Raw genomic sequence first — 24,037 nt, forward strand, 5'->3', positions numbered from 1 at the left:
TCATAACGGATTTTACTATCTGGAAGAATATGGTCATGTAAGCCTAAATGTTTGACAACTCTGGGCAAACATATTAAGACTCTACTGCAAACATGAATGTCTAAAAGAAAATAGTCAAATAAGGAAGTGATGAAATATTAAATTGTGTTCATTAAAAATGAGTAAGTCAGGAATTGTGACTCATAATTCCAACACTTGGGATGCTGAGGGAAGAGGATTGCCCTAAATTCAAGGCTAGCTTATGCTACATAGTGAGTTCCAGGACAGTCTAAGCTATACACTGTGACTCTATCTCTCTATCTGCCTCAAAAACATCTAATGAACAATAAATTTTGGAGAAAAATATAGATGTGAAAAAATTGAAAACTGGATTATATATAGCTAATGAGAATGAAAAATGATACAGCATTCATGGAAAACTGTTCAGCGGTGTCATATAAAAATCAAACATGGTTTTACTGGGAGTCCCAAACCCGCGGATCCCGGCCCCCAGCAGCTCTCTGCTCCCAAACCCTGTGGGAGAGAGACCTCACTGCCTGGACAGGTGGGCACTCCTGAGGCTGCAGAGTGGAAGAGACCACCAACACTACCCACCCCTGCCCACATCCCTGGCCCAAGAGGAAACTGTATAAGGCCTCTGGGCTCCCGTGGGGGAGGGCCCAGGAGGGGCAGGAACCCTGCCTGAGACACCGCCGGAACCTGAAGGAAACAGACCAGATAAACAGTTCTCTTCACCCAAATCCCGTGGAAGGGAGAGCTAAACCTACAGAGAGGCAGACACGCCTGGGAAACCAGAAGAGACTGCACTCTGCCCACATCTCTGACGCCAGAGGAAAACACCAAACGCCATCTGGAACCCTGCTGCACAGTAGCTCCCGGAAAGGGCGGCGCAGATCTTCCTGGTTGCTGCTGCCGTAGAGAGCTCATAAGCAACACCCCACAAGCAAACTTGAGCCTCGGAACCACAGGTAAGACCAACTTTTCTACTGCAAGAGACCTGCCTGGTGAACTCGGAACACATAGAGGCAGAATTCCTCTAGGACCGGGCACTTCCTGTGTTTACCAGGAGTCCCACACCCGCGGATCCTGGCCCGCATCAGCTCTCTGCTCCCAGACCCCTTGGGAGAGAGACCTCACCGCCTGGTCAGGTGGGCACTCCTGAGGCTGCAGAGCAGAAGAGACCACCAACACTGCCCACCCCTGCCCACATCTCTGGCCCAAGAGGAAACTGTATACGGCCTCTGGGTTCCCGTAGAGGAGGGCCCAGGAGCGGCAGGACCCCTGCGCCTGAGACACCGCCGGAACCTGAAGGGACCGACCGGATAAACAGTTCTCTGCACCCAAATCACATGGGAGGGAGAGCTAAACCTACAGAGAGGCAGACACGCCTGGGAAACCAGAAGAGACTGCACTCTGCACACATCTCTGACGCCAAAGGAAAACACCAAATGCCATCTGGAACCCTGGTGCACGGAGACTCCCAGAAACGGTGGCGGAGATCTTCCTGGTTGCTGCCGCCTCGGAGAGCTCGAAGGGAGCACCCCATGAGCAAATTTGAGCCTCGGAACCACAGGTAAGACCAACTTTTCTGCTGCAAGTGACCTGCCTGGTGAACTCCAGACACAGGCCCACAGGAACAGCCGAAGACCTGTAGACAGGAAAAACTACACGCCCGAAAGCAGAACACTCTGTCCCCATAACTGGCTGAAAGAAAACAGGAAAACAGGTCTACAGCACTCCTGACACACAGGCTTATAGGACAGTTGAGCCACTGTCAGAAATAGCAGAACAAAGTAACACTAGAGATAATCTGATGGCGAGAGGCAAGCACAGGAACCCAAGCAACAGAAACCAAGACTACATGGCATCATCAGAGCCCAATTCTCCCACCAAAGCAAACACGGAATATCCAAACACACCAGAAAAGCAAGATCTAGTTTCAAAATCATATTTGATCATGATGCTGGAGGACTTCAAGAAAGACGTGAAGAACTCCCTTAGAGAACAAGTAGAAGCCTACAGAGAGCAATCACAAAAATCCCTGAAAGAATTCCAGGAAAACACAATCAAACAGTTGAAGGAATTAAAAATGGAAATAGAAGCAATCAAGAAAGAACACATGGAAACAACCCTGGATATAGAAAACCAAAAGAAGAGATAAGGAGCTGTAGATACAAGCTTCACCAACAGAATACAAGAGATGGAAGAGAGAATCTCAGGAGCAGAAGATTCCATAAAATCATTGACGCAACTGTCAAAGATAATGTAAAGCGGAAAAAGCTACTGGTCCAAAACATACAGGAAATCCAGGACTCAATGAGAAGATCAAACCTAAGGATAATAGGTATAGAAGAGAGTGAAGACTCCCAGCTCAAAGGACCAGTAAATATCTTCAACAAAATCATAGAAGAAAACTTCCCTAACCTAAAAAAAAGAGATACCCATAGGCATACAAGAAGCCTACAGAACTCAAAATAGATTGGACCAGAAAAGAAACACCTCCCGTCACATAATAGTCAAAACACCAAATGCACAAAATAAAGAAAGAATATGAAAAGCAGTAAGGGAAAAAGGTCAAGTAACATATAAAGGCAGACCTATCAGAATTACACCAGACATTTGCCAGAAACTATGAAAGCCAGAAGATCCTGGACAGATGTCATACAGACCCTAAGAGAACACAAATGCCAGCCCACGTTACTGTATCCTGCAAAACTCTCAATTAACATTGATGGAGAAACCAAGATATTCCATGACAAAACCAAATTTACACAATATCTTTCTACAAGTCCAGCACTACAAAGGATAATAAATGGTAAAGCCCAATATAAGGAGGCAAGGTATACCCTAGAAGAAGCAAGAAACTAATAGTCTTCTCAACAAAACAAAGAGAAGAAAAGCACACAAACTTAACCTCATATCCAAATATGAATATAACAGGGAGCAATACTCACTATTCCTTAATATCTCTCAATATCAATGGCCTCAACTTCCCAATAAAAAGACATAGATTAACAAACTGGATACGCAATGAGGACCCTACATTCTGCTGCCTACAGGAAACACACCTCAGAGACAAAGACAGCACTACCTCAAAGTGAAGGGCTGGAAAACAACTTTCCAAGCAAATGGTCAGAAGAAGGAAGCTGGAGTAGACATTCTAATATCAAATAAAATAAATTTTCAACTAAAAGTCATCAAAAAAGATAAGGAAGGACACTTCATATTCATCAAAGGAAAAATCCACCAAGATGAACTCTCAATCCTAAATATCTATGCCCCAAATACGAGGGCACCTACATACGTAAAAGATACCTTACTAAAGCTCAAAACACACATTGCACCTCACACAATAATAGTAGGAGATTTCAACACCCCACTCTCATCAATAGACAGATCATGGAAACAGAAATTAAACAGAGACGTAGACAGACTAAGAGAAGTCATGAGCCAAATGGACTTAACAGATATTTATAGAATATTCTATCCTAAAGCAAAAGGATATACCTTCTCCTCAGCTCCTCATGATACTTTCTTCAAAATTGACCATATAATTGGTCAAAAAACAGGCCTCAACAGGTACAGAAAGATAGAAATAATCCCATGCGTGCTATCGGACCACCACGGCCTAAAGCTGGTCTTCAATAACAATAAGGGAAGAACGCCCACATATACGAGGAAGCTGAAAAATCCTCTACTCAATGATAACATGGTCAAGGAAGAAATAAAGAAATAAATTAAAGACTTTTTAGAATTTAATGAAAATGAAGGTACAACATACCCAAACTTATGGGACACAATGAAAGCTGTGCTAAGAGGAAAACTCATAGCTCTGAGTGCGTGCAGAATGAAACAGGAGAGAGCATATGTCAGCAGCCTGACAACACACCTAAAAGCTCTAGAACAGAAAGAAGCAAATACACCCAGGAGGAGTAGAAGGCAGGAAATAATCAAACTCAGAGCTTAAATCAACCTAGTAGAAACAAAAAGAACCATAGAAAGAATCAACAGAACCAAAAGTTGGTTCTTTGAGAAAATCAACAAGATAGATAAACACTTAGCCAGACTAAGGAGAGGACACAGAGAGTGTGTACAAATTAACAAAATCAGAAATGAAAAGGGAGACATAACTACAGATTCAGAGGAAATTCAAAAAATCATCAGATCTTACTATAAAAGCCTATATTCAACAAAACTTGAAAATCTGCAGGAAATGGACAATTTCCTAGACAGATACCAGGTACCGAAGTTAAATCAGGAACAGATAAACCAGTTAAACAACCCCATAACTCCTAAGGAAATAGAAGCAGTCATTAAAGGTCTCCCAACCAAAAAGAGCGCAGGTCCAGACGGGTTCAGTGCAGAATTCTATCAGACCTTCATAGAAGACCTCATACCAATATTATCCAAACTATTCCACAAAATTGAAACAGATGGATCACTACCGAATTCCTTCTATGAAGCCACAATTACTCTTATACCTAAACCACACAAAGACCCAACAAAGAAAGAGAACTTCAGACCAATTTCCCTTATGAATATCGACGCAAAAATACTCAACAAAATTCTGGCAAACCAAATCCAAGAGCACATCAAAACAATCATCCACCATGATCAAGTAGGCTTCAATCCAGGCATGCAGGGATGGTTTAATATATGGAAAACCATCAACGTGATCCATTATATAAACAAACTGAAAGAACAAAACCACATGACCATTTCATTGGATGCTGAGAAAGCATTTGACAAAATTCAACACCCCTTCATGATAAAAGTCCTGGAAAGAATAGGAATTCAAGGCCCATACCTAAACATAGTAAAAGCCATATATAGCAAACCAGTTGCTAACATTAAACTAAATGGAGAGAAACTTGAAGCAATCCCACTAAAATCAGGGACTAGACAAGGCTGCCCACTCTCCCCCTACTTATTCAATATAGTTCTTGAAGTTCTAGCCAGAGCAATCAGACAACAAAAGGAGATCAAGGGGATACAGATCGGAATAGAAGAAGTCAAAATATCACTATTTGCAGATGACATGATAGTATATTTAAGTGATCCCAAAAGTTCCACCAGAGAACTTCTAAAGCTGATAAACAACTTCAGCAAAGTGGCTGGGTATAAAATTAACTCAAAATAAATCAGTAGCCTTCCTCTACACAAAAGAGAAAGAAGCCAAGAAAGAAATTAGGGAAAAGACACCCTTCATAATAGACCCAAATAATATAAAGTACCTCGGAGTGACTTTAACCAAGCAAATAAAAGATCTCTACAATAAGAACTTCAAGCCTCTGAAGAAAGAAATTGAAGAAGACCTCAGAAGATGGAAAGATCTCCTATGCTCATGGATTGGCAGGATTAATATAGTGAAAATGGCCATTTTACCAAAAGCGATCTACAGATTCAATGCAATCCCCATCAAAATACCAATCCAATTCTTCAAAGAGTTAGACAGAACAGTTTACAAATTCATCTGGAATAACAAAAAACCCAGGATAGCTAAAACTATCCTCAACAATAAAAGGACTTCAGGGGGAATCACTATCCCTGAACTCAAGCAGTATTACAGAGCAATAGTGATAAAAACTGCATGGTATTGGTACAGAGACAGACAGATAGACCAATGGAATAGAATTGAAGACCCAGAAATGAACCCACACACCTATGGGCACTTGATCTTTGATAAAGAAACCAAAATGATCCAGTGAAAAAAAGAAAGTATCTTCAACAAATGGTGTTGGTCTAACTGGCAATCTGCACGTAGAAGAATGCAAATTGATCTATATTTATCACCTTGTACAAACTTCAAGTCCATGGATCAAGGACCTCAACATAAAACCAGATACACTGAATCTAACAGAAGGGAATGTGGGAAATAGCCTCAAACTCATTGGCATAGGCAGCGGGGTTGGGGTTGGGGTTTCCTAAACAGAATTCCAATGGCTCAAGCTCTATGATCAACAATTGATAAATGGAATCTCATAAAACTTAATAGCTTCTGTAAGCCAAGGGCACTGTCGAAAGAACAAAATGGCAACCTATAGGTTGGGAAAAGATCTTTACCAATCCTACATCTGATAGAGGGTTAATATCCAAAATATACAAAAAACTCAAGAACTTTGTCTCCAAAACCAAATAACCCAATTTAAAAGTGGGGTACAGAGCTAAATAGAGAATTCTCAACAGAAGAATTTCAAATGGCCAAGAAGCACTTAAAGAAATGTCCAACATCCTTAATCATCAAGGAAATGCAAATCAGAACCACCCTGAGATTTCACCTCACACCAGTGAGAATGGCTAAGATCAAAAACTCAGGTGACAGCAAATGCTGGCGAGGATGTGGAGAAAGAGGAACACTCCTCCATTGTTGGTGGGATTGCAGTCTGGTACAACCATTCTGGAAATCAGTCTGGAGGTTCCTCAGAAAATTGGACATTGAACTACCTGAGGACCCAGCTATACCATTCCTGGGCATATACCTTAAAGATGCTCCAACATACCACAAGGTATAGTGCTCCACTATGTTCATAGCAGCCTTATTTGTAATAGCCAGGAGCTGGAAAGAACTCAGTTTTCCAGCAACCAAATTATGGATACAGGAAACGTGGTTCATTTACACAATGGAATACTATTCAGCTATTAAAATAAAAAACATCATGGGGGGTTGGGGATTTAGCTCAGTGGTAGAGCGCTTGCCTAGGAAGCGCAAGGCCCTGGGTTCGGTCCCCAGCTCCGGGAAAAAACAAAACAAACAAACAAAAAAAACCATCATGGATTTTGCAGGCAAATGGATGGAACTAGAAAATAGCATCATGAGTGAGGTAACCCATACCCAAAAGAACATGAATGGTAAGTACTCAGTGATAAGCCAACATGTACAGAATATCCATGATACAACTCACATAACGTATGAAGCCTAAAAATAAGGAAGGCCCAAGTGTGGATATTTCAATCTCACTTAGAATGGAAAACAAAATAATCATGGAAGTCACAGGAGGAAGAGACCTGGGTGGGAGATGGGAAGGGGAGGGTCAAGGGGGACAAGACCACATATGGCGGGGAGACAGGAAAGAAGTCCACAGGGGCAGGAGAATGAATGGCAATATGCAGCAGCAGAGGTTGGGGGACATGGGGAACCACTGGAAAGCTGCAGGACTCAATGGGGCTGACCTTAGCAGAAATGTCTAATGGTGAGGAGTTGGAATCTGAAGAGACCACATCCAGTAGGTAGACATGGCCCCCAGTTGGGGCATGAGGCCACCCACCCATCTTCAAAATTTTTGACCTAGAATTATTCTTGCCTAAAGGAAATGCAGGGACAAAAATGGAACAGAGACTGAAGGAAAGACCATTCAGTGATGGGCCCAACTTGGAATCTATCCCATGCCTACGCACCAAACCCCAACCCTATTGCTGAAGCCATTTGTGCTTGCAGACAGGAGTCTAGCATGTCTGTCTTATGAGATAGTCTACCTATAGGTGACTGAGACAGATGCAGATACTCAAAGCTAACCATTGGACTGAAGTCAAAGAGCCCTATGGAAAGGTTAGGGGAATGATTGAAAGAGCTGAAGGGGATTGCAATCCCATAGGAAGAGCAACAGTATCAACTAACTCAGATACCTTAGAGAGCCCAGAGACTAAATCACCAACCAATGAACACACACAGGCTAGTCTGAGTGCTACCTCCCACTACCTAACCCCCACCCCAGGCACTTATGTAGCAGAGGGCTGCCTTGTCTGGCCTCAGTTGGAAAGGATGTGCTTAATCCTGTACAAACTTGATGCCCTAAAAGAGGGATGCTGGTGGGGGTGTGCTGGGAGTGGGTTGGTGGTTGGGTAAGGGAAGGCCGCTCTTAAAATCAAAGATGGAGAGGAGGTAAAGAACTCAGGGAGGAGGAACTGGGATGGGGGACAACATTTGGAATATAAATAAATTAATTAATTTAATAACAAATAAAATAAAACACAACATTTCACAGCATTTACACTCTTGAAATTTATCCAAGTTAAAAGTCATGCTTACACAAAAACTTCCTACACAAGAAGAAAGAATATCATCAAAATGTATTGTATTCAAAAACTAAAAATGCCTATGCACGAATGACTGTGGCAACTTACTTATAATTGAAAACTGGAAACAATCTGGATGTCCTTAATTGGTGAACAGATAAACATGCTGAAGCAAATACACCCATAGCCTCAAGTACAATATTGACAAGGGACTCCTGACACATTCACAAGCAAGAAAAAGTATGTCAGAGAAACCAGGGTAGAACATAAAAGGCATTTCTGTATTATTTATTGCAGCTATTATGTGTATCTGAAGTTATCACATAGATAGAAGCTTAGTCTAAGAACGGGCTAGCACTAGCTGCACTGAGGGTGTTGCTAAGCCTAGATGAAATAGCACGGGCAGGACTCTGTTATTTCAAACTCACCAACTGCCAAAGGCACAAGGGATGCTGCAGCAGGATCTTGGCCCTGAACATGCTGCACTACAATGGGGTTATTCAGTTTCTCAGGGCTGCCATCCACGATACATTCTGGATCAATTGGCATTTCCACCAGTACAAGTTTTTCAATGACTGAAACACAAAAAATTTCATTCATGCACCCTATACCTATACTGAGTGGAAATTACCCTTTACTGACAAGGAGAAAGGAAAACATACAAAACTAAAATAAAATTCAAAGAATTTGTCCCCAAAAGATTGACCCTTAAAAATGGCAAACAAAACTTTAAACAGAAAGGTTATTACAAAAGCAGGGATCCTGGTGCCTGGAGAAGGAAATAATAACAATGGTACAACCAGAAATGGTGACATGGAGAGACTGCATCACCAATGCTTTACTAATGAGAATGGAAATGGTTTAGCTCCCCTGAAAAACTGTTTGGCAGGTTCTTAAAACTAAACATGTTATTTCCAAAAGATTCAATATGTTACACTCATGGCATTCTTAACAGAAAAGGCAAATGCTTACATTTATATAAAAACTATAAATAAATGTTTGACAGCAATCTGGATGAATCACTAGAAAATTAAGATGAATGAAGAATGAAAGCCCAAATATAATTATATAACAGGCAAGACAAAATTCTCGGAAGTAGATGTCTGTGGTAGTCAGGTGTCTGGGATAAATAAGCCTCAGGTATAAGGAAGGGTGACTTAAAGGTTAAGAACAAATAGAAAGGCATTCAGGGTAGCTCGTGCCTGTGTTGCCAGCACTTGAGAAGCTGAGGCAGTAGCATTGCTGATATTTTCAACATTAGCTTGGGCTACAACTTGTCTCAAAATCTTTAAGAAGAGGGACTAGAGAAAAGGCTCAGGATCTAATAGTGCTTACTGCTCTTCTTAAGGGCTGGAATTTGATTTCCAGCACCCATGTATGAGTGGCAGATAACAGTCCACCATTCCAACTACAGAGAATTCAATACCCTCTTCTGACCTCCATGGGCACTTTCATGAGCTCTGTCTCTCTGTCTCTGCCTCTGTCTCTGTCTCTCTGTCTCTCTGTTTCTCTGTGTCTCTGTTTCTCTGTGTCTCTCTGTCTCTGTCTCTCTGTCTATCTCTGTCGCTCTGTCTGTCTGTCTATCTCTCTCTCTCATACACACACACACACACACATACACACACACTTACTTAAAAATAAGTCTTTAAGAAAAAAGGCCAATGAGGCACATTTACTAATGGAAATGATCTCTTCTTTGTCTATTGTGCTGGACATACACTCCTATACATGGAATGAATTTGCAGAGTGGTGGTCATATATTTGTGCATACAAACACATACAAACAAAACTGGGAAATTACAATAAACTTTGCAGACTTTAACAATGTAAAACTGGTTGTGAAAATTCACCGTATTTTTTGGATAGATGTTACCATTGGGGTGAAGATGAACAGTATACAAGAATTCCCTATATTACATCCTGCAACTAACTGCTTGTGATTCTGAAATACATTAACATGAAAAATTTAATTTGAAAAAACTTGTTGTTCCAGGAATATGGTTCAGTCACTGAAGTACTTGCCATGTAAAGTTGACAACCTGTGTTCAACCACCAGATCCAGCAGGGGAAGGAGAAAACTAATGCTCAAAAGTTGTCCTCTTACCTCCTCGTGTGTACCATGATGTAGATGCAACCCCACAAACTGTTCCTCTTACATACAGTAAAATAATGATCATACCAATAAAATATAATTTAACAAATATAATATGTACTGAGTCTGATAGGGAAAGACTTAAAAAGCTGTCTCTTGCCACAGCTATAGCAGCGCATGTCTATTCTAGAACTTGGAAAGCAGTCAAGAGGACCATAGGGCTAGTCTGGGCTACACAGCAAGCCTAGGTCAGCCTGGGCTAGATATGATCCTATTTAAAACAAAGTAAACAGAAACTATTACTGAAAATATTAAGAATTTTGGGACTAGAGAGATGGCTTAGCAGCTAAAAGAGTCTGTTCCTCTCACATAGGACCCAGGTTCAGATCAAGCACAGATGATAGTTTATAACCATCTGTAACTTTAATTCTAGAGGATTCAACATCTTCTTCTGACCTCCATGAGCATTGCCTACAGACATACACAGACATAGATCCATATTCGTACACAGGCAAAACATCCATACACAAAAAAACAAAATACTTTTTAAAAAAGTATTAAGAATGTTAATGCTGGGAGTTGGATTAATGACTCAGTTAAGAGCACTTACTGTTCTTTAAAGGTACCAGGTTTGATCCCCAGAAATCACATGGTAGCACATAACTATGCAAAACTCCAGGTACAGAGGATTCAATGTACTATTCTGACTGACTTAGGGCACCAGTCATGCACATGGTATACAGATATTTGTGTGTGTGTCTATGTGTGTGTGTGTGTGTGTGTGTGTGTGTGTGTGTGTGTGAAAACATCCATACACATTTAAACCAATAAACAAACATATAATGTTTTATAAAAAGAATGCTAATTTGTGGCTCACAACCAGTTCCTGGGGATTTTACCTTCTCTGGCCTCTACAAGCACCAGGCATAAAAGTGATAAAGAGATTTGCATGCAGGCAAACCACCAAATCACTAAAATAAATTTAAATTAGGAAGAATGTTCATGCATCTTCATTTAAAAAATATTATTTGGAACAAGAAAGGTACCTCAGTATATAAAGGGCTTGTTACAAAAGACTGAATACTGGAGGTCAGATTCAGTAATAAACACACAAACACACACATGTGCGTACACACACACACACACACACACACACACACACACACACCCCAAAGCCATAGAGGTGTAGAAGCCTACCTGTGATCCCAACACTGAGATGGGGGTTCCTACAGCAAGCTGACCAGCTAGAGGAAGAGCTCTACCCCAGTAAATAAAGTAGAGCACGATCATAGAAGATACCCAACAACTTCAGATATCCCCAGACACACATACAGATATGTGCCTTCACACACACACACATCCATGTATATCCACAAATACAAACTTAACATGCATATATACTACATATACACGTGTGCAAAAAAAAAGAACTACTTCTTGTATTGTGTATGTATTGTTCCAAACTCACCAGACTTAGAAGCAATAGAAGCAGCTATAGTTTCAGCATCTGGGGGAACAACATTTCCCAATAAAGCAGGGCAATATACTGTCTGCTTATTGCCGTCCACGACAACTTCAGTTTTTTCTGGCATTTCTACTAGTACAACTTCTTTGATCTCTGAAAGTAAAGGATTCCCAATCATGAATTCTATATAATGTATTACCGATTTTAGGGGGGAGGGGGTAAAAATTAAAATGTTCTCAAGACAAAGGAAAACTTAATGAATCTGCTAGCACGCTCACCCATATATAGAGTTAAGAGAAGGCTTGCAAAGCTAAAGGGTATGCTGTATGGAGATGTTAGAGAATCAGAAAGGGGTAGGAAGAGAACAATGTAAAAGTTAGAATCATAAATGTGGAGAAACTCTTTCACCCTTGATTGCAATTGGGGGATACAAAATGGTATTGCAGCTCTGGAAAACTGATTGGCACTTTCTTATGGTAATATCATTATCATGACACCCAGCAATTATACTCTTGACATTTATGAAAAAGAAATAAAAATTACATGTGCATGAAAGCCAGTGGACAAGTGTTCATAGTGGTTTACTCTTAATACTAAAATCTGGATGGAAAAGTATTTCTTTCAAGGGGTGAATGATTAAAAACAACAGAGGTGGAGATGATGGGAAAGAATATGAACTATATACAGATACTCACAAGTGGTTTGAGTCGATAGAAAATTATGTTAATGGGAACAAAATCTACATACTATAAGATTTTCTTCATATAATACTATTAAAGTGGCAAAATTATAGAAAGCACTATTAGTGAGATGGTAGGAACAGGCAGTTGGAAAGAAAAACATTGCTTGAGCAAGGTGGGTTGGGTAATAAAAACATATGAGGCACCCAATCCAATCAATGTAAGACCACGAACTACTATCAAAACCTTGGGATTCCTAAATAATATCTGGGTATCAGTTCGATGTGAATATCCTGGATGTATTATTTAAATCTTAGTTTTGTTTAGTATTATTGTTGGATAAAATGATAAAATATAAAGGGGATCATGTTACATTATTTCTTACAAATAATATGAATCTAGCATTATTTCAAAATAAAAGTTTAATTTAAAAATGAACTACAAGAAGTTTGCATTAAAAATGCTGAGATATTTATGGATTGCATTTAAGAATGCATTTTTGTAAAATGTATCATCTGCATCTTACCAGGAGCAGTAGTAGGTCCAGTCGATGAAAATAAATTTTGGTGGCCACTGGTATTTGCAGTTGAAGGTGGGTAATTCACTGTCTCAGGATTGTTTACCAAGACAGCTTCTGGTATTACTGGAATACCTACAAGACAAACATTTTCAATTCTTCCAATTATGAATTCTTACACAGGAAATGTATTCTTAAGTAATGTACAATAAATAAATATTCTCACATTGACTAAGATGAAAATTACTCATCCTAAAAGATATAGCCTTTAAAAATGGCTAAAGGTAAATCTAGAAAGTACATAATACAGGGAATAAAACTTTGAGAATAAAAAAAGGAAAAATAAAATGCAAAAAATGCATGCAGAGAAACTGTCATTCACTGAGGAGATAAAATGCTTCTTGCAGGAGAAACTGGAGATTTTGTATAAAATTAAGCATGTATCATCATGTGACTTAGAATTTCATGTAAACATACAGGAGCACTCATAGTGTTTACTTCTAATGGTGAAACCTGGAAATACTTTCAATTTTGTTCAGTGGGTGAATAGACAAAGAATGTTACACATCCATGTTGTGGAGTAGTTTACAACTCTAACAGAACTACTAAAATATGCAAGCTTTGATATTAACTGCAAGCAAATTATATTTGATGAAAAACTATACCCCAAAAGTTATATAGCATTAGAATAAATTTAAGTAAAATGAAAATGAGAGTTATACAGAAAGGAATTAAGGTCTCCGGTAGCAAGCTGGTACTCAGGGTGGAACAGAGTGGGAGATGAGAGAGAGAGATGGTTGTGGTTTGTAGATAAGACAACAGAAAATATTCTTATAATGATGCTAGAAATCTTCTATATCATAACTGTAGAGGTAAATAAGTAAGCAACTGACAAACTAAAACTATATATATATACATACATATATATATATATATATATATATGAACACTCATATAAATGTGGATTCAATCAATGTCAATTTCATAGTCATGGAAATTAAATGGGGTTTCTCTATAATTTCTTCCCACTAGCTTACAGATTTAAAATTATCTCTAAATATAAAGCTACAAGGATTTTGATGAAAAATAAACAGCAAACTGCAAATTCTATAAGAGTATGCTTAAATATTATAAGGGAAATACAGTTTTGATGAAGACAACTTTTTTCAGTGACTAAAAACACCCAAGGGTTTTTTTCTTTTTTTTTTCTTTTTTCTTTTTTTTCGGAGATGGGGACTGAACCCAGGGCCTTGCACTTGTTAGGCAAGCGCTCTACCACTGAGCTAAACCCCCAACCCCTCCCAAAGGGTTTTTTAATTGGATTTTTAATTTACATTTATGTTATTCCCTTTCCCAGACATAAGCCACCTATCCCATCCCATCGCATTCCATCCCCCTCCCCTTCTTCTATAAGGGTATTTCCTTCCCCATCCACTCCCCCTTCCTCCCCCTGACATTCCCCTACACCTTGGCAGGACCAAGGGCTTCTCCTCCCTTTGGTGCCCAACAAGGCCATCTGCTGCTACATATGCAATTGGAGCCATGGTTCTGTCCGTGTGAACTCTTTGGATGTGGTTTCGTCCCTGGGAGTTATGGTTGGTTGATATTGTTGTTCTTATGGGGTTGCAAGTCCCTTCAGCTCCTTCAATCCTTTCTCTAACTCCTTCAGTTGGACCCTGTTCTCAGTTCAGTGGTTTGCTGCCAGCATTCACCTATGTATTTGACATGATCTGGCCATGTCTCTCAGGAGACATCTATATCTGGTTCCTGTCAGCATGCCCTTCTTAGCTTCATCAATCTTATCTAGTCTTGGTGGCTGCATATATATGTGTGTGTGTGGGGTGTGTGTGTGTGTGTGTGTGTGTGTGTGTGTGTTTATAGGGCACATGTGGGGCAGATTCTGAATGGCCATTCTTGATGAAGACAACTTTTAAAAGCCATAAATAAAGGCAAAAAGAAATTATTCTAAAGACATAAGCAACTGTGGATCATTGAAAAAGATGAAACAACATAAAGATCAGACAGGCAAAGTTGGAGAAAATGGGGGCTGTAGAGATGGCTCAGTGGTTAAGAGCACTGACTGCTCTCCCAGAGGTCCTGAGTTCAATTCCCAGCAACCACATGGTGGCTCACAACCATCTGTAATGGGATCTGGGGTCATCTTCTGGTGTGTCTGAACACAGCTACAGTGTACTTATATAAAAATATCTTTATTAAAAAGTTGGAGAAAATGGTAATTCATATGTAAGTGTGAGGAATAAAAAGTATATAGAACAGAAGAAATGGAAAAGTGGCAGTTCCTTATAAAACTGGACACAAAGAGGGTTAGTATATAATATATAAAGAACTAAAAATACTGAGTATCAAGAAAATAAATAATCCAATTTTAAAAGAACTAAGCAGAAAGTTCTCAAAAGACAAAATACATACAGCTAAAAAATGCATTAAAAAGTGTTCAACATCATTAGCCACCAGGGAAATGCAAATTAAAACTACTTTGAGATTAACCTCACCTGTATTTTAATGGCTAAGATTAATAAAACAAATGACAGCACATATGGGTGAAGATGTGATAAAAGGGGGACACCTGTATACTGATGAACTAGAAACTTCTAGTTTTTTGTCAAATGGTGTTTTGCTGGGGCACACAGGTGAAAGGATGTCTTGCTAAATCAGACATGTGAAAGGACACGTGATGTTAAGAAGGAATATGAATATAACCCAACAGAGAGTGGACGATGCTGGACAGTACTAGTATATCTTGCCATTCATTTTTTGTCATGACTTTATAGAAAAGCAGCAAAAAGTGTTTAGTGGTACTCTGGAAGCTTCTCGCTTTGTCTGTGGACTCAGGCTGATTGGCAGAATAAAATGGAAGTTTCTAGATATGATAGCTGATACAGACTCAGGTAATGTTTTACTAAGACAGACTTATGTGGTGTTTTGCTGAGGCAAGACCTGTGGGAGGACATGTGACATTTGGAGGGAGTATAAATAGGACTCGAGGCATAGTGACAGGGGTGGGGCTTGCTATGCTTTGTTAGTCTTGCACCTTTGTCTTTGCTGACCTTCACTTTGTTGAGAGAGGCACAGCAGAGAAGTTCTCCGAGCATTCCTGTTGGACCTGGTTGATCCTCTTGACTTGTATCCATTTAGCTGGGACTTGGCTGTTTCTGCGCTGTCTTGCCACCACTGCTGATTTATATTTGGTATCCTGACACTACTGAACTACACTGCTGATAGCCTGCAAATTATAGATTGAAATTGCCCCAAAGTACTACTTCTAAACAGCATATAGCAGAGCCCCATGGAGAATGGACTTTGAAAGTGGATCCAGCTGCTGCTGCTGAGTTGTGTAATCTAAGCTGCTGATATCCCTGCACATGGGATTTGCTCCAAAGAACTATTTCTAATCAGGTCCACTTGTCTGTATCCCGATAACCTGTATTATCCACTATCTGTGGTGGGTGGTAGGATGGAAGGGAGGATAAAGTGTTTAAAAACACATATTAAAACTAGGCAGGCTGGGGATTTAGCTCAGTGGTAGAGCGCTTGTCTAGGAAGCGCAAGGCCCTGGGTTCGGTCCCCAGCTCCGGGGAAAAAAAAAAAGAACCCCCCCCCAAAAAAAAAAACTAGGCTTTGGCAGTTTCTGCCTCTGCCCAGAGCTGACTGGGACTCACATCTCTTTCTGCACAAATCCTGTGGGAAAGAGAGCTGAACTCTCAGAAGTGCAGACAATACTGAGAGCTTATGGAAGATCACCAATGCTTCGCTCATTCCTGGCCCAAGAGGAACCCACCTGGAGCTCTCTGGACACAAGAACTGAGGAGCATTCTGGGACATGACCCTCCTGGTTTCTGCCTGCACCTTGAGCTGACCCTGTGACACAGCTCTCTGTACCCAGATCCAGTGGAGGAGAGAGCTGAATTTTCAGAAGTGCGGACAATACAGAGAGTAGAGGGGAGACCACCAATTCTGTTCACATCCCTAGCCTCACATTCCAGGAACCCACCTGGAGCCCTCTGAATACAGGAACAAAGGAGCAGTCTGGGAGAGGATCCTTCTACTTTCCGCTTACACCAAGAGTTGACTCTATGCCACAGATCTCTGTACACAGATCATGCTGGGAGAAAGCCAGATTCCAGGAGTGGTAACAAACAGGCTTACAGGAGGGTAAAGCCACTATTAGAGACAGCAGGACTAGCTAACACCAGAGATAGGGAGATGGCGAGAGGCAAGCACAAGAACCTAAGTAACAGAAACCAAGGCCACTTGGCATCATCAGAACCTAATTCCCCCAAAACAGCAAGTCCTGAATAGCCCAACACAACAGAAAAGCAAGATTTGGATTTAAAATCACAACTCATGATAATGTTAGAGGACTTTAAGAAAGACATAAATAACTCCTTTAAAGAAATACAGGACAACAAGGTAAACAAGTAGAAGCCCTTAAAGAGGAAACAAAAAACCCATAAAAAATTACATGAGGGGTTGGGGATTTAGCTCAGTGGTAGAGCGCTTGCCTAGCAACCGCAAGGCCCTGGGTTCGGTCCCCAGCTCCGAAAAAAAAAATTACATGAAAACACAACCAAACAGGTGAAGGAATTGAACAAAACCATACAGGATCTAAAAATGCAAATAGAAACAATAAAGAAATCACACAGGGAGACAACCCTGGAAATAGAAAGCTTAGAACAGACGTGAGGAGTCGTAGACACAAGCATCACAAACACAATACAGGAGATAGAAGAATCTCAGGTGCAGAAGATACCATAGAAAACATTGACACAACAGTCAAAGAAAATGCAAAAAGAAAAAAATCTCCTAACAAAAAACATACAGGAAATCCAGGACTCAATGAGAAGATCAAACCTAAGGATAATAGGTATAGAAGAGAGTGAAGACTCCCACCTCAAAGGACCAGTAAATATCTTCAACAAAATCATAGAAGAAAACTTCCCTAACCTAAAAAAAGAGATACCCATAAACATACGAGAAGCCTACAGAACTCCAAATAGATTGGACCAGAAGAGAAACACCTCCTGTCACATAATAGTCAAACACCAATGTACAAAACAAAGAATATTAAAAGCAGTAAGGTCAAGTAACATATAAAGGCAGACCTATCAGAATTACACCAGACTTCTCACCAGAGACTATGAAAGCCAGAAGATCCTGGACAGATGTCATACAGACCCTAAGAGAACACAAATGCCAGCCCAGGTTACTGTATCCAGCAAAACTCTCAATTAACATAGATGGAGAAACCAAGATATTCCATGACAAAACCAAATTTACACAATATCTTTCCACAAATCCAGCCCTATAAAGGATAATAGATGGAAAACTCCAACACAAGGAGGGAAACTATACTCTAGAAAAGGCAAGAAAGTAATCTTGCAAAAAAAAAAAAAAACAAAAGAAGAAAGCCACACAAACATAATTCCACCTCTAACAACAAAAATCACAGGAAACAACAATCACTATTCCTTAATATCTCTTAATATCAATGGATTCACTTCCCCTCAAAAAAGTCAAAGACTAACAGACAGGATAAGTAAACAGGACTCAGCATTTTGCTGTATACAGGAAACATACCTCAGTGGTAAAGACAGACACTATCTCAGAGTAAAAGGCTGGAAAAAATCAAGTAAATGGTCAGAAGAAGCAAGCTGGAGTAGCCATTCTAATATCAAATAAAATCAATTTTCAACTAAAAGTCATCAAAAAAGATAAGGAAGGACACTTCATATTCATCAAAGGAAAAATCCACCAAGATGAACTCTCAATCCTAAATATCTATGCCCCAAATACAAGGGCACCTACATATGTAAAAGAAACCTTACTAAAGCTCAAAACACACACTGCACCTCACACAATAATAGTGGGAGACTTCAACACCCCACTCTCATCAATGGACAGATCATGGAAACAGAAATTAAACAGAGATGTAGACAGACTAAGAGAAGTCATGAGCCAAATGGACTTAACAGATATTTATAGAACATTCTATCCTAAAGCAAAAGGATATACCTTCTTCTCAGCTCCTCATGGTACTTTCTCCAAAATTGACCATATAATTGGTCAAAAAACGGGCCTCAACAGGTACAGAAAGATAGAAATAATCCCATGCGTGCTATCGGACCACCACAGCCTAAAGCTGGTCTTCAATAACAGTAAGGAAAGAATGCCCACATATACGTGGAAATTGAACAATGCTCTACTCAATGATAACCCGGTCAAGGAAGAAATAAAGAAAGAAATTAAAGACTTCTTAGAATTTAATGAAAATGAAGGCACAACATAGCCAAACGTATGGGACACAATGAAAGCTGTGCTAAGAGGAAAACTCATAGCTCTGAGTGCCTCCAAAAAGTAATTGGAGAGAGCATACACTAGCAGCTTGACAGCACACCTAAAAGCTCTAGAACAGAAAGAAACAAATACACTCAAGAGGAGTAGATGGAAGAAAATAATCAAACTCAGGGCTGAAATCTACCAAGTAGAGACAAAAAGAACTACAGAAAGAATCAACCAAACCAGGAGCTGATGAACAAAACCGGGAGCTGGTCCTTTAAGGAATTCAACAACATATGTAAACCTTTATCCAGACAAATCCGAGGACACAGAGAGTTTATCCAAATTAAAAAAAAAACAGAATTGAAAAGGGAGACATAACAACAGAATATGAGAAAATTAAAAAAACCCATCCAATCCTATTACAAAAGATTCAACAAACCTGGAAAATCTGGATGAAATGGACAATTTTCTAGATAGAAATCAGGTATCAAAGTTATATCATGATCTGATAAAACATCTAACAGTACCAAAACTCCTAAAGATATAGAAGCAGTTATTAAAAGTCTCCCAAATAAAAAGGCCCAGGAACAGATGGATTTCGTGCAGAATTCTATTGGACCTTCATAGAAGACCTCATACCAATACTATCCAAACTATTCCACGAAATAGGTACAGAAGGAACACTACCCAATTTCTTCTATGAAGCCACAATTACATTTATTCCTAAACCACACAAAAACCCAACAAAGAAAGAGAACTTCAAACCAATTTCCCTTATGAATATCAATGCAAAAATTCTCAATAAAATTCTCGCAAACAGAATATAAGAACACATCAAAACGACCATCCATCATGATCAAGTAGGCTTCATCCTAGGGATGCATGGATGATTCAATGTAAGGAAATCCATCAACATAATCTACTATATAAAAAAACTCAAAGAAAAAAAAACCAACAACATGATCACCTCATTAGATGCTGAGAAAGCATCTGAAAAAATTCAAGACCCCTTTATGTTAAAAGTCTTGGAAAGATCAGGAATTCAAGGCCAATACCTAAGCATAGCATAAGCAATATACAGCAAGCCAGTATCCAAACATCACCCTAAATGGAAAGAAATTTGAATCAATCCCACTAAAATCAAGAACTAGACAAGGCTGCCCGCTCTCTCCATACCTATTCAATATAGTACCTGAAGTGCTAGCCAGAGCAATCAGAAAACAAAAGGAGGTCAAAGGGATACAAATTGGAAAGGAAAAAGTCAAAATGTCACTATTTGCAGATGATATGATAGTATGCTTAAGTGACCCCAAAAGTTCCACCAGAGAACTACCTAGTTCTTGTTCCACCTGATAAACAATGTCAGCAAAGTGGCTGGGTATAAAATTAACTCAAACAAATCAGGCGCCTTCCTCTACTCAAAGGATAAACAGGCTGAGAAAGATATTAGAGAAATGACAGCCTTCACAATACTTCCCAATAATATAAAATATCTTGGAGTAACTCTAACCAAGCAAGTGAAAGATCTGTATGACAAGAACTTCATGTCTCTGAAGAAAGAAACTGAAGATCTCAGAAGATGGAAAGATCTCCCATGCTCATGGATTGGCAGGATTAATATAGTAAAAATGGCCATCTTGCCAAGAGCAATCTACATATTCAATGCAATCCCCATCAAAATTACAATTCAATTCTTCACAGAGTTAGACAGAACAATTTGCAAATTCATTTGGAATAACAAAAAATCCAGGATAGAAAAAACTTTCCTCAACATTAAAAGAATTTTGGGGGAATCACCATCCCTGACCTCAAGCAGTATTACAGGAGCTATAGTGATAAAAACTGTATGGTAGTGGTACAGAAACAGGCAGGTAGGATCAATGACTTCCACATAAAACCAGATATATTGAAACTAATAGAAGAAAAGGTGGGGAAGAGTCTCGATCACATGGGCTCCAGGGAAAATTTCCTGAACAGAATACCAATGGCTTATGCTCTACGATCAAAAATTGACAAATGGGACCTCATAAAACTGCAAAGCTTCTATAAGGCAAAGGACACTGTCATTAGGACAAAACAGCAACCAACAGGTTGGGAAAAGATATTTACCAATCCTACATCTGATAGAGGGCTCATTTCCAAAATATACAAAGAACTCAAGAAGTTAGACTGCAGGGAGACAAATAACCCTATTAAAAATGGGGTTCAGAGCTCAACAAAGAATTCACAGCTGAGGAATGCCGAATGACTGAGAAACACCAAAAGAAATGTTCAACATCCTTAGTCATCAGGGAAATGCAAATCAAATAAAAACAACCCTGAGATTTCACCTCACACCAGTGAGAATGGCTAAGATCAAAAACTCAGGTGACAGCAGACGCTGGCGAGGATGTGGAGAAAGAGGAACACTCCTCCATTGTTGGTGGGATTGCAGACTGGTACAACCACTCTGGAAATCAGTCTGGAGGTTCCTCAGAAAATTGGACATTGAACTGCCTGAGGATCCAGCTATACCTCTCTTGGGCATATACCCACAAGATCCCCCAACATATAAAAAAGACACGTGCTCCACTATGTTCATAGCAGCCTTATTTATAATAGCCAGAAGCTGGAAAGAACCCAGATGCCCTTCAACAGAGGAATGGATACAGAAAATGTAGTACATCTACACAATGGAATATTACTCAGCTATCAAAAACAATGACTTCATGAAATTCATAGGCAAATGGATAGAACTAGGAAATATCATCCTGAGTGAGGTAACCCAATCACAAAAAACCCCACACATGTTATTCACTCAATGATAAGTGGATATTAGCCCAAAAGTTTGAATTACCCAAGATACAATCCACAGAGCACATGAAGCTCAAGAAGAAGGACAACCAAAGAGCAGATGCTTCAGTCCTTCCTTAGAAGGGGGAACAAAAGTATTCATAGTAGGAGATATGGAGACAAAGTTTGGAGTGGAGACTGAAGGAATGGCCATTCAGAGCCTGCCCCACCACCGGGGTAGGGATCCAGCTCATATGTATACAGCCACCAGACCCAGACAATAGGGGGTTCATATATGGGAAACTGGGAAAGAGAATAACATTTGAAATGTGAATAAATATATCCAATAAAAATGTATCAACATGGTAGAACACTTGCCTAATAAGCACAAGGCCCTTGATCCATTCATTCCTAGCACTACAAAACAATCTTAGAATGTGATAAGCCTAAATAGAGTGGATAATGGCCATTAATATTAATAGTAGTAAACTTGAAGACATCTCAGATCTGTGGATTGAACTAATTTAAAAATCTTACTGTATAACGTTTGTTATAATTTTAAAGATGTTATAATTGGGGACAATAGCCGAACTATAACATTCTTTCTGAAATACTTCTTACAAAATGCATGTGAATATGAAATAATTTCAAATCCAAAGTTTCATTTTAAAAGAAAGATGGAAAAATAAAGCTCCTTGAGACATTTAGAAAAAAGAATTATACTATATTGGACAGGTATAGAGTGAGTAGATTGGGGGGGCAACAAGTTCTCCCCAAAGCATATTAAGTGCCATAGGATCAAGGGATTTGTTGTGAATCTTTCTCCTAGTGTTATCTGAAGCTACACACAGAAATTCTCACCAATGTGACTGCCTAAGTATGAGCTGAACAAGGAGGTCAGCAATGAACATACCAAGGTGGACAGAAAAAGCCCCATTACCCCTCAAGCCTACATCAAGAACTATTGGCTGGGAAAGCTGGAAATGGGACAGGTAGCCTTCCCCAGGAACAAGCACATGAAGTGGTTGTTCAATGCCAAATGATCAGCCCTGAAAGCACATATATAGATAACATTATACAAACTGAAAAGTGTGTGTGTATGTATGTTTATATATATATATGTATATATATATAATGTTTATACATCTATGCGTGCAGTAATCGGTTTTTTTTTTTAAGGACATGGATTTAAAACATACTGGGAAGTGGTTTGCTGGTAGGGTTTTTAGGAAGCAGAGGAAGTGTTATAGTTAAATTATAATCTCAAAAATAAAATAATAAGTCCCACACCTAGGTGAAATTGATGGCTACTTAGAAATGGAGAGTCAATTTTCTTTAGGAACAATACCGCTGATAGGCTGCCTTGGCTCCAGCAGATGGCCCTATGCCCACACACATACTGGCCACACAAAGTAGAGTCTGTTTTTTTTTTTTTGAAAAGGAGTACATGAAGTAGGAAATGAAAAGGGGGAGTAGTAGAGGAGGTGGGAGAAGAGGATGGAGAGATGTATTTATTCAAAACATTATACACACATACAAGATTCTCAAACAATAAAAAATAGTGATGCTAACTTAACCCTGGGCTGAGTTTGGATTCTAGAGTGGCATTTCGGGCTGGAGAGATGGCTCAGTGGTTAAGAGCACTGACTGCTCTTCCAGAGGTCCTGAGTTCAATTTCCAGCAACCACATGATGGCTCACAACCATCTGTAATGGGATCTGATGCCCTCTTCTGGTGTGTCTGAAGACAGCTGCAGTGTACTTATATATAATAAATGAATAAGTGTTAGAGTGCCATTTCTAATGAATATCATTTCAAACTCACCAAAGTTGTGATAGACAGGTGGATTGAAACTATCTTGTTGATTTTCCTCAGAAGTTGGGTTGCTCATCATCACAGTGTTGTTTCTAATAATGACTTCTGTAAAATCTGGTATTTCTATAAATAAAAAAATTAAGTGTTAGAAGATCTTTCATATGTGAATTATATTCTTCAGGAAAGAGGAGGAATAATTAAGACATTCACACCAAGAGGAAATTTAGAAGAATTTGTCCCCTACAGATTTACCCCTTTAAAAAAAATAAAAGGAAATCATCAATACAAAAGGATGTGATAAAGAAGGAGTCTTGAATCATTCAGAAGAAAGAAAACAATAGAAATGAAAAGTACAAAGTTCTAGCAAGAATGTAAAATAGTGT

General features: G+C 39.4%; 1 protein-coding gene across 1 annotated transcript in view; it reads right to left on the minus strand.

Annotated features, from left to right (window-relative positions):
• Positions 1-24,037, minus strand: part of LOC120099333 (ribosome biogenesis protein erb1-like) — a 95,846-nt gene that overhangs the window by 27,026 nt on the left and 44,783 nt on the right. The window contains exons 6-9 of the mRNA XM_063280569.1: positions 23,664-23,777; positions 12,777-12,902; positions 11,574-11,723; positions 8,442-8,588 (exon numbers count right to left, since the gene is read on the minus strand). Of these exons, the coding sequence (XP_063136639.1) occupies positions 8,442-8,588; positions 11,574-11,723; positions 12,777-12,902; positions 23,664-23,777 (537 nt within the window). The remainder of the gene's footprint in view (positions 1-8,441; positions 8,589-11,573; positions 11,724-12,776; positions 12,903-23,663; positions 23,778-24,037) is intronic.

Source organism: Rattus norvegicus, chromosome X (genome assembly GCF_036323735.1).
Source record: "Rattus norvegicus strain BN/NHsdMcwi chromosome X, GRCr8, whole genome shotgun sequence".
Taxonomy (NCBI): Eukaryota; Metazoa; Chordata; class Mammalia; order Rodentia; family Muridae; genus Rattus; species Rattus norvegicus.